This window comes from Parasteatoda tepidariorum, chromosome 10 (genome assembly GCF_043381705.1).
Source record: "Parasteatoda tepidariorum isolate YZ-2023 chromosome 10, CAS_Ptep_4.0, whole genome shotgun sequence".
NCBI lineage: Eukaryota > Metazoa > Arthropoda > Arachnida > Araneae > Theridiidae > Parasteatoda > Parasteatoda tepidariorum.
The window spans coordinates 26,042,612-26,055,323 of NC_092213.1; the positions used below are offsets into that span (position 1 = coordinate 26,042,612).

A 12,712-nucleotide genomic window follows, 5' to 3' on the forward strand; every position below is an offset into this window, starting at 1 on the left:
TATATATATATATATTATCTATTATATATATCTGAACGTTTGATTATGATTCTGTTTTGCGAATTTGGAAAATATTTTATTAGACATTGCGATTTTTTATTATAAGATATTATAGCTAAAAATCAAAAAAGATCAATTAGTTTAAACCATTATTTTCAACTGATAGTTCATGAGATCCAAGAGAAACAGGAGATGCGTGAAAAGGTTTACAAGTACATTGTTATAATGATTCAACTTTAAATCAATAACGAAACCATAAAGCGAAATAAATTTGCTTGTGTATAATTACTGCACTGTAGCTAATTATAAAATGTTATTTTATTTTACTTTTCCTTTTTTGATATTTTTAACTCCCAGAGCTTGCAATCTTGCAAATTACGAACATTTCAGTTTTTTTGGAAGCTTTCTATTCTAAATTTAAGCTAGGCCCAGTGAAAGCATTAAAATTAATATATGAACTAAAAGAAAATTCAATATTTTCCTTTTAAATGCAATATATCTCGATCAAACGATAGAATAAGCAATATTTTCATGAAAACCCTAATTTAGAAATCTCTCTAATATTATTGACTAAAAAAACCTTTTAAGATAGTTCTCTCTTTTGAAATAATATTCTTTAATTAACTTCTGACTCACTGGTAGAAATGAATATATCGTTTTGTCAAAAAAATTCATTTGCAATTTTAATTACATTTACCCCTGACGTCAACATAAACTTACCTAAAAGTTAAACGCAAAACCTGATACAAAACTAAATATTTCAGTTTTTAACCCTAACTTTGAATTTTGTTCCATATGGCATCCAAAAATAACAAATTAAGAGTTTTTATCTAAATTAATATCTAATAAAATGATAATCGTTTCGTGCAATCTGATTGGACAGAAAAATCACGTGATGTGATCGTTAATAAACGAAACAGCTGCAGATATGTTAAACAGTCATTAGCTGAAAACTATTAAAAGTTTAGAATCGTTTTATATTGTTTCAAATATATGAAGTTTCACTTGGTGAAATAACGTTTTCTGTTATTTTTAAATGTAAAAAAATTGCATACCTAAGAATTCAAAATTTTTCCGACTATCATTAAGTAATATAATAAATATTTAATAAAAGTTATTTTTTGCATGGAATTATTCTTAGATGGGCGAATTTTATAACTGTGTACAAACATTTTTCAATTCGCTTTAAAAATTCTCGAGTAATTGTAAAATACGTCAAAAGTAAAACTAACATTAAAAGTTTCAAACTTTGGAACCTCACCAAACCCTCACCAAACTACAAGGACCATATTTTCCTGATTGCGGCTAGCCCCTATATTTTGGAAGACAGAAATCCGTATTCGTGGGAAAAAAAGCATGTTTATTCAGAGAAAGTACGATTTTGTAACTTAAAACATCGCAACTTAAAATATCGCCCGCACAAATAAAATAGCATATTTGAGGTCATCTCCCAGAATCATTAAGATTGAGTCCTAGGACGTAAAAATCTGGTTCAAAAGTTATTCAGGGTGATCTGTTTTCTATTTTGCGCACTGTGCATAATCAAAACTGTATTTCACGTTCAAAATTACCAAATTTGCTGTGCTGACAGAGATGCATTGCTTTTAAATATTAAAATCGAGAAAAGTGATTTGGTTTACAAACGGATCCCAACAAAATTGCTTGGTAAATCTTTAAGGATGAATTTTGATTACTTGTACATATTTAAGCGAAAAAATCTACTTTTAAGTGAATAATTTTGACATTTGAAAACACAACGATTGATACGAGACAATAATGGGGTTTAGTCGGATCTCGAAAAAAATTAAAAATTAATGAGTATTTAAAATTGCATAACTACGCTGCGCATTTTGTTTTGGGCGCATTCGTTTTAAAAACTTCCACGCAAAATACATTAAATATTATGTTATTATTGATTGAACTTCTCTGAGTTAGAAATAGTTATGAAATGATGATATTTCATGTGCAAAGTCATGTAAATTGCATTCTTTATAATAAGCTTATTTGAAAAGCGAAATTATTAGAACTTAGTTATGAACTCCACAAAAAAAGCTATGTCAATTATACAAGGAATAAAAGTTCTGTCCCTATCAAGTTTAACTTTAGTTCCAACAATCTGAAAGTAATTCGGTGATCTATAAAAATGAATGTCTGTGTGTTGGTCTTTTATAGACAATTACAGCATCAGACTGGAAAATATGAAATTCGGCACATAGATAGTTAAAATCAAGAGGAAGACCACTGCCGATATTAGAACATTCTACGACAAACCGTTCGAGCGGGATCAGTGAAAAGCGAAATGAAACTTTCTGATTGGTTAAGCACTAGCCAATGCCTTCAATTCAAATTTAGATAATTCTATAAATCATTTTTTAAAGATAACATCAGAGATACTTGTAGCTTATAGCATTATTTGATAAAAAAGTTTGTTGCAGGACGCATGGATACGTCACCCAATTTTTTAATGGAAAAAGCAAAATTAATGAAAAATAGGTACTAATTCGTTCAAGAGAAACGTAAAAAACCGCCATACTATTATTATCGCCAAAGATGCTTATAGTTTAAGTAATATATGCACACTGAAATAAAAGAAATAGGCTTTGTACTAAAAGATAACATTAATAGAGTAAAATTACTTATACGTTAAGAGGAACCGTAAAAAATTGCTAGTTATTGATGACTATGATGCTTAATTAATGTTGGTAACATGCATCAGATGAAATTTAACAAAAGCTAATTGCTATAATGAGAAATAAGCTATGTATATTCGAAATTAGTTTAGGGGAACAGTAGAAAATCGCTCTACACAGATGACGCTTAATTATTATTGTACTGTGTACTACTGGTATTATTTTAAATTATGCTGTTTTGATAAGAGTTGTGCAACAGGTTTTCCATCGTTTCAAAAAACCTTTTTACAGTGGCATCAAAGATAGTGTATTAATATCTTAATGAATTAAAATGAAAAGAACTTTTTTAAACTACTACTTATAAATATTTTGAACTCTAAATTGAATTTCCTTTAGAGAAATATTTATGCTCTGAAGTCCTTAATAAGTTAATTGTTCTTAATTCTAAACACATAATTACTGTTTCAATTACTGTTAACGAAAAATTTGTATTTTTGTTTCCTTTTTAATTCTGATGTGGTTTGCTGCCACAGATAAATGTTGTATTTGTTGGGTTGAAGGTGTATGTCATAAGTACCAAATGTATTAAGGATAAGTAAAAAGTATTTTGTACGTAGTTGTTTTGAAAGTATTTGTATTACGTATGAATAAAAAATAGGTAGAAAGTATTTTTTAATTTCGTCCCTTGAAAAGGATATGTACCAGAGAAAATTGATAGTGGAAAAATTTTGGCTGTCATGAGTTGATCACGAGCAATAATGCTAAGTAATCCAAAATACAATTAATCTCAATTCTGATGGAATAAACTACAATAATCTGAATTTGCTTAGTTTAGTAACATAATTTCATGGGAAAGGTTTGCAAATACTAATAAATAAAGAAAAAAATATTTTAGCTTTATTAAGGATATTGAAGGACTTAGTGGAAGAACCAAGTAAGGTACATTTTCAGCTAGTCTGAAATCAAAATAGGAAAAAAAAAGTGATATCATATCCGAACTATTTTATTACGCATACATTAGAAAGCGGGGCTAATAATTATTCGCCTTTTTTTATCTACCCCTTGCTTAATTTGAAATAAAAATCATGTAAGCATACTAAAACTAATGTGGATTAGTTTGTTGAGATTAAATTGAAGGCAAGAACATTTCTGTTACATTAAACATGCCTACATTGATACAATCGATTTATTTTATTTTCTCTAATTCATTAATTCCCCTAAAAGTATTACCTGGTTCGTCCACTAAGCTTTTCAATTCAGTTTTGAATATGATTTCGTGGTGTTTCTCAATACTGATTTATTGATTTCTTTTTCTTTTTCTTTTTGTTCACCCCTTGCGAAGAATGGTTATTCAGCTAGTTATATAATAAAAGAAATTTGAGTCTTCTAATTGAATAATTTTTTATTCAGATGTAACAATAGAATTATAAAGCAAATAGAGAAAATGACAAAATTCTGAGGTAAATGAACAGAAATTTGTCCGAAATTTATTTTATGTGTTAATTTTTTCAGAGATAAGTTTCAGGGATTTCAAAAAAACATATACATATTTTCTTTTTTAAATTTATTTTCTATGAAGAAATTATTTTTGTTATAAAAAAGTATCAACACAATTTTTTTAAATTTCGTAAAAGAGTCTGAGTTTTAATGATGCTTTTAATCTTTTAGAATAGTTATATCCTTGTTGTTATTTACCTGTTGTTATTTACATTTATTTACTTGCATGTATAATACTTCTGATAGTATATATACTTTATTACTATACTTTATTATATTACTTTACATAAATATTTTGTAAATAATATTGTAATATTTAAACCGTTAAGTATTTATTTCTAAATTACAAATGAAACATTAGCAAGAGTTTAAAAGAAATAAGCATAAGAATATCTGCATTTTAATGAAAGTAGTAATAACTAAACTTTGCTAGTAAGATGACGCTTTATATGATGTATTCAAAATAAATTTATTTTTTATGTTACTTACAAGAAAAATTGCTTATTCTGAAATTTTATTCTTCATTATTTCTTTTTAATTTCTTTTTTTTTAATAAAATGTACTTAAACTTGGACGAATAATCATTATGTATTTGAGCTTTTCTAATATTACTTCTCATGGAAATTTGTTTCAAAATAATTTGCAAACAATTACGTTAAAGCAGTTTAGTTGCTTATATTATTCAGAGACAATTATTTCGCCAAATCTTCTCAAAGCTTATTATGAGTTTGTATAGTCAAGACTGTTAGACAGTAATTCAGGCTTAATTAAAAACCGCTTTGCCTCATAAAATTGGAATTAAGCTAATCGATAGCAATAACTGCTCTAATTTTCACACACTTGTCAGAATTTCTTAAAAGCATCGAGGCTTATAATAATTAGCAACTAGAGTGCTGAGATTGCATTTCATTTACTAATTGAAGAGTATTTAAATTATTTTGCCTAAGGTCATAATGAGTCATAATAATTGGAGACCTTTCTCTTTACATTTATAACTTAATGTATTGAAAGTAGATGTTCCGAGAAAGTATGAAGTTAAAATTATAACAACCCTGTTTATATATTAAAAAAGTAATAATTAATGTATATTAAGTTGCAGCAATAAAATTAAAGACTGTTTATCATTAGAGTGCTGCTTCTAAAAGAAATATTTTTTTGTTCCCAAGTAATAAAAATAATTTCTTATATTTAACAATTATTTTGCCCAAGGTCATAATGAGTCATAACAATAATTATAGACTTCTCTGTTTTCATTTATAACTTAATGTATTGAAAGTAGATGTTCGTTGAAAGTATGAAGTTAAAATTATTACAACCTTGTTTATATATTAAAAAAAGTAATAATTAATGTATATATTACAACTAATATTGCATCGATATAAGGAATAGCTGACAACAAATTAGTAATAACCGTAGCAAAGTTGCAACAATAAAATTAAAGACTGTTTATTATTAGAGTGCTGCTTCTCAAATAAATATTTTCTTGTTCCCAAGTAATAAAAATAATTTCTTATATTTAACATATTTTTTAAAAAAGAGGATTTAAAAAAAACCATACATTTATGATGAAGTCTTGCATAAAATTGCATGAAAAATAAACATTGTTTTTGAATATAAAACATTTTATTGTATACATTTTTAAGTTTTTTTAATGTATGAAGCATTGAAAAATTATCACACGAGCTATTTTTCATAGAATGTACATACAAAAATGTTTTTTTCTCCTTAAACACTCCGCAATATGAAGCTTTATCTTAATAAAACTTTTATTTTAAATTTTTCTCGATAATATTCAGTACTACTACTTTAAGTTCTACAAATTCGTACTTTTTTTTTACTTGTAACCATAATCATAATGAATTATCAACTTAATATGTATTTTCAATGAAATGATTTTCTAGTTAAGTAAAAAAAAAGTTATTTTTAATTTATTCCTCCTTTCTATCAATTTTTAACAAGTATCGTGATATACCTTTGTGTAAGCGTTGTTCATAATTAAATTTAATAAAAACTTAAACTATTTATTACAATATAAAAAAAAATCAGTTTGTTAATTAAAAAAATTTTAATTGTTATTTTTTTTAAATTATCCTTTTTTTAACAATAATCCATATATTTCTTAAAATAAAATAAATGTGGAATTTTTTTTGCTTTCATAAATTCAAACTTTTAAAAAAAAGTAGTTTAAATTAACAAAAAATAATAATTTATAAATTGAATGAAACATGCTTAATAGTTATCCACCTCTGTAGAACAAAATTCTAGCTTCTTAGCTAGAATTTTGATAATTGTTAAATTAGTCAATTTCTTTTATACTTTTTCTTATTTTATCGGTAAGTTAGTTTGTTTTTTTTTCATTTCCTTTTTTCTCAACTCATTTACAATTACTTAAATTTTGTTTTCTGATGATTTTGCTTGAGATTCTTTTCCGAATTGGCTCTATGTATTTCCTGTTTTTTTGTCCTGGACTTCTATACAAAACCTTCAGAGTACTGAGGGAGTTAATTTAGGCATTTGCCCACTCTCTCAATAGAAAAGGTTTTGTTTTATGGCTACCCCCTGGTCGGGGGTAGCCATAAAACAAAACCTTTTCTATTGGTCATAATTTCGGTACCCCCTGAAGACGTCGGCTTCGGTGGTCATAATTTTATTTTTATTTCTTTCGTTTCCTTTATTGATACATTTATTCTTTCTTTTTTTTAATTTCTGCTGCTTTTAAGCGCGTTTTTTTTTTTCAAAGAACTTTTGTCAATTTAGAATTAAATTGTTTGTATTATTTTAGTATCATTTAGAATTACGTTATTATTTAATTTTTTGAAGTAATGGGTCCCTATAAATAGTAATTTTTATCTTAAAAAAATTATTCTTTTCTTCGAAATGCTTCGGTCGTAAAAGAATGCCTTCCCGAAGAGAACTTTTACTTTTATTCCAACAAGCTTTTACTATATTTCTAATTATTTATTATGTTTCATAGCGACCTGAAACCACGTCTAATGAACATAACTTCAGAAAGATAATACTATTTTATTCTAGAGACTTTATTAATTCACTGAATAATAAAACATTTACCTTATTGTTGATTTTAGATCAGAATATAATTTTTTAAACTTCTAATTATTTTCTTCCTAAATTATTTGTATTTATAATTATCTGATAAGCAGTATTTTTTTTCTAAAAAATTATCATCTCTTTCAGAGGGAAACCCGGATGCTAAACGGCTTTACGATGATCTCATCTCCCGTTACAACAAGCTGGTACGACCGGTGATTAATGTGTCGGAGGCCCTGACGGTCTCAATCAAGCTAAAACTCTCACAGCTCATCGAAGTCGTAAGTTCCATCCATTTATTTGCTCTCACCATTAATAACCAGAAAAGCTCTCTCTCTCTCATCCATGTAACATTAGTCGCGCGTTCGCAAATTTCGAAATCATTTCCACGGATCATTCTGGTGAACGTAACTCTGAATTTGCGAACGGGAAATTTATTCTCTATGAATGTCGTAACATGCACGAGATATTTACCAGCATCGTGTTGCACAACCGAGTGAAATTTATGGCTGATAATTGAAAATTTGATGCAATGTTTGATGATTGTGAATATTGAAAGTGCATTGATAAAATAAATTCATTTATATATCCAGTTCCATAAGGAACTACATCTGATGCTTTAATTGTAAAAAAATATTTCATAATATTATTGCTATTAATAATTTGAAACGCAAGATGTGCTAAGCATAATAGAACTTTTAATAAGTTAAAATCAATGGTTAAAAATGATAAAACTTTTAATAAGTTTGAAATATGCAAGCCATGGTCTGGTTCATAAATTTGTGAGAAATTATATTTTCTAGAGATCATTATATGAATTATTAATAATGTTTGGTTTATGGGATAATTTTTTTACAAATTATTGCCTTTCACCAATTTGTTTTATCACAATAATTATTCATCAATTATCATTTATAGTATACAATTAGGATGATGAAAAATTTTGTCCGTGAAATATTGGACAATTGTTTACCAGACAATGGCTTTTTGCCAAAACAATTTTATAGAAAATGCAGGCTGGTGATCCTTTATCTTGAAAAACATCTGTGTAGGGAATACCGGGCAAGCATATTAAAAACAATGGCCTACATATTCCTAACCGGTAATTTTCCTGGTAAATCCTTCTATTAAAAACAATGTAAGGTGGTTGCTAAAAGTTTGTCTTTCTTATGAAAAGAAATAAAACAAAGTTAATACCAACTCGTTACACCAAAAAATAATTTTAAATTAATATAAGTAAATCAAGCAGTGGTGGCTCCGGGGACAGAGCATTCTCCTGCTAATGAGGTGAACCAGGTTCAAAACTCAGCGACGGCTGGTCGATACGAATTCCGCACCCGGCTCGCACCGATCATAGTGCTGACGAAAATTCTCCTCAGTGGCACACAAATCATAGGCTAACCGTAAGTGGTTTTGAGGTTTTCCTCTCCATGTAACGCAAATGCGGGTTAGTTCCATCAAAGAGTCCTCCACGAAGGCAAATTTTTCCTAATACTTGATCCAGGAGTTTCCTTGTCTTCTGCATTGGGTTCAGAATTATAAAACAACGGCGTTAAACTTTAGTAGTCGTAAACCCAAAATTGGGTCGGATGTTGAATGACAATTGTAAAATATAAAATAACATAGATAACTCATAATGATACTCATTAAAAGTTAAAAATAGGCATATTTCATGTTTTTCTGTTGTGTCGTTTGAACTTCTTCAAATTGTTGAGGCAATGTATGAAATATTTAATAATTTCATACTTTGCCCGTCAATTTATCAGATTGTTTATGTTGCCGGATACCCAACTTTGACGATAACATCTAAATATTTGAACATAAGAAAAATGACCTAGCAGTGCTTCTAACTTTATGAAAATTATTTCAATTATGATTGTTTATTGGGTCGAATTCAATTAAAAAATTTGAATTAATTAAATACTTTTCAATTTGATACACCAGCAAGCGACGTCACGCGTGAGTCAGCCAATCACATCCGTGACGTCGCTTGCAGGTATCAAATCAAATCTGATCGTAAAATTTATTAAGTTTGGTAATAACCCAAACCTTAAAGCTGAAACCTTAACACGGCATGCACAACCACGTGATTAGACGCTACCGCGAGATTATTTGCAAGTACCCAATTACCCAAAGTTGACAAAAATATTTCATTCACAGATGGTTCATGATTTAACATCCATTGCAGAAGGTATTCCATACTACTTTTTACCTCTTTAAATCAGGCAAATGCTGATTAATTCAATTATAAATTATTTTTAAAATAGAACAAGTAGATTGTGACTCAAAATCTTAATTGTTGATCTTAAAAATTCGCTAAATAGTTCCACAATTTGATATCGGGGATAAAATTAAGGATCATTATTTAAGACTAATTGACTACTTTTATTCATTTAAAACTGATTAAATTAATTTGAAATAACACAAAAACTGCATAATTTAGTTAGAAAAGTGGTTTCTGTACTATAATATTTTAATAGAAAGCTAAGAAATTTCAGTGCAAAGTTTTTAAGTAATGAACATCTATTAAATTAATATTTTTGAATATCAGTGATAAAGCTAAATATACTGATAAAATTAACTAGTTAATTTAACTCAAAATAATTCATATACTGATCAATTTAATTAAAAAAGTTATTTTGAAAGCTAGATTCTGTTTATGCGATACTAAAAAATGTCTTTGTTTTGAAGTATTTCTCTGAAATTTTGAAATATTAAAGTACTTGCACCACCTATCTGACAAACCAATCTATTGTTTAATGATAGTGACAAAACTAAACTACTGTAAATTATTCGTCATAAATTATTTTCATATTTTTCAATAGTTAATGTAGCTATTATTACGTAAAATATGCATGACTTAACTATGATAATTTAAATAAATATACCTAGACGGAGGACTAATAAATAATTTTTGTTCCCTAATAAATTAAAAAAATAATGTTGTTTTACACACCAGCTTCGAACGAAAACTCTCTTTTCAAAAATTAAATTCACGTTACATTTTAATAAAAGTAATAAATTACAATGTGCTTTTAAGTAGCGCAACCGTTAAAAACCACGACAAATTATAGTTTTTTTTATGCCTAATCAATTTTATAAGAAAATTACTTTTCGTAACATTGCTAATGAAATTCTAATTCTTAAATTAAACTTTTTTTTATTCTCACATTTTCACTATCTTGAGCGTCAGGTACCAGAAATGAATTAAGTTTGCGAATTTTTTTTTTCGCTGAAGGTGAAGTCAAAGAAGCTCTTGAACCAAATAATAAAAAAATGGAAAGTTTCCAAGTGATCGTAATCGATAAAAAGCTTCAGAAATGCTTCCCAGCAATCTTATTAATAAATAGCTTCACACTTTCTTACTTTACAGAAGATATTTTCTCTCTCTCTCTATCGCTGATCGTTGTGATGATTCTTTAAGGTTGTTTTTTTTCTTCCTTGCTTTCCAATTTTAACACCGATAATAGAAGTATGAATAAATTAACGAAAATCTTAGTAAGTATATAGATTTAGTACGATCAATATATCGGTTATTTTTTATATCTAAATTATTTTTTAAAAAAAATTGGTTTGGTTAAATCAATCGCTCAATTTAACTTGTTATAAATGTTTATTTTTCTTAATTAAATTGAGTTTTATATTGAAAATTGGTTTATCCAGAATAAAGTTATTAATGCCTAGCAATTAGTTTCCCTCCATTAATCATTAGTTATGAACTATTTTACAAAGCAAGTTAATTTATTTTGCTCAGTAAATCTTTTTGAAAAAATACGTTTTTATGCTTTTCCACATTAATTATTTCTATCATTTGATAGTTAATTTTTTACACTCAGTTCAACTCAATCAGTTAAGGATAGAGTTGTTTAAAGTGATTTTTTTAGATTTAAGTATCGCTTTTCATGCATTTCATTCAATTACTTTAATACTATTTTAATATTAATTTAATCAATATCCTCAATATTAAACCTCAGTCGTAGAGTTTGTAGTATTCTATGTTTTGCCAAATTTACTCCATAATTTGTGGAAATTTTCTTAATCCGAAAATTCTTTAGTTGGATAAGTTCAATTTTAAAAATCAAAAAAGAAATTATCGCACATAAACTATATTTTTATAAGAATTGCCAAGTAAAATAACAATAATATAGTATGTATTAAAATTGCAACCTAACGCTGTTTAACTCACTATAAGAAAGTAAATTATCCTTATTATTTAGTATTTTAAGGAATATTCATAAATTTAAATGTCTTTATTTTATTTTATTCTAATTTGTGGAAATTTTGTTAATCCGAAAATTCTTTAATTGGATAAGTTCTTTTTTACAAATCAGGAAAAAATTAACATGATCGATTAAACTTTCAAAGTAAAAAATTCATCACAAATTTACTATGCTTCAGTTAAGTCTAAAAATATAGAATGATCATGAGGAGGCAAATATAGAGTGATCATAGAAGGCAATAATAAAAATTTAAATAAAATATATATTTTATTATTGCTTAATTTTTTAATATTAGAAAGTTTTCAAGCAATAAAGTAATAGTATTAATAATAATGCTAGTACAGATGATCAATTAATTTTTCAGTCTTAAATTCCAATTTTAACTTTGATTTGGTTAGAGAGGTATGAATAAATTAACCCTTTTCTTCTCGCTCCCGTGAAAATGATGAGTCGAGGTTTCGCCCTCTATTTCTCGATCCCGTGAAATTTCCGGGCTGGAGTGTTCAGTAGTAACGCACCAATAATAATAAAACTAATTCATTTCTTTTGCCTGGAAAACATTTTATTTCTCCCTTTACACACCAGATGGCAGTACCAGTATATATTTAAGGTAATTGTAGATAGTTAGTTTTTTTTTAAACTAGATGTCAGCACTAATTAAATACATGTATTTGGCAAAATAGGCACTTTTATGACCGTTTTCTTGAAAATTAACCGATCGTTAAGGGGTTAAAGAAAGTTTTAGAAAATATAGATTTAATAAGATCCATGTAATGGTTGTTTTTTTATATCCTGTTTCACAAAACTTGGTTTGTTTGATTAATACAATTTCTCAATTTAACTTCTTGTAAATGTTTTTATGGAAGTGAAGTTTCACATTAAAACTTGGTTTATATGGAATAAAGTCATTAAATCCTACAAATTACTTTTACCACTATTTATATTTTTTCAATTCAGTTAAGAGTTATTTCACAAAAGCTAATTTCTTTTATTGAATGAATCTGCAAACAATTTTCGGTTATTATGCTTTTTGCATGCTTTATATTTTCTTAATACGATTTATTCAATGCGCACATACTTTTTAATTTCTTTTCAAAATAATCTTAATTATGTCTAAAAGATGTAAATTAATATTAACTTTGAAAACATTAAATGTATTTAACATTTAAAATCTCCTGCATTGTGAAAAATTCCCTATCAAATAGCGATAAAAAGTACTGACGCTCTGAATGCAGTATCTGCAAAACCTTTTACCGTAAAATTCTTTTTTACAGTAATATTTAATACCGTAATTTTTACACTAATAGTTATTTTATT

At 27.1% G+C, this 12,712-nt stretch overlaps 1 protein-coding gene across 2 annotated transcripts in view; it reads left to right on the forward strand.

The window, feature by feature from the left end:
* The window catches only part of LOC107439347 (acetylcholine receptor subunit alpha-like), a 210,056-nt gene that overhangs the window by 90,295 nt on the left and 107,049 nt on the right, over positions 1-12,712 (forward strand). For both annotated transcript variants that reach the window (XM_016051913.4, XM_043046031.2), the window contains exon 2: positions 7,323-7,456. In XM_016051913.4, the coding sequence (XP_015907399.2) occupies positions 7,323-7,456 (134 nt within the window). The remainder of the gene's footprint in view (positions 1-7,322; positions 7,457-12,712) is intronic.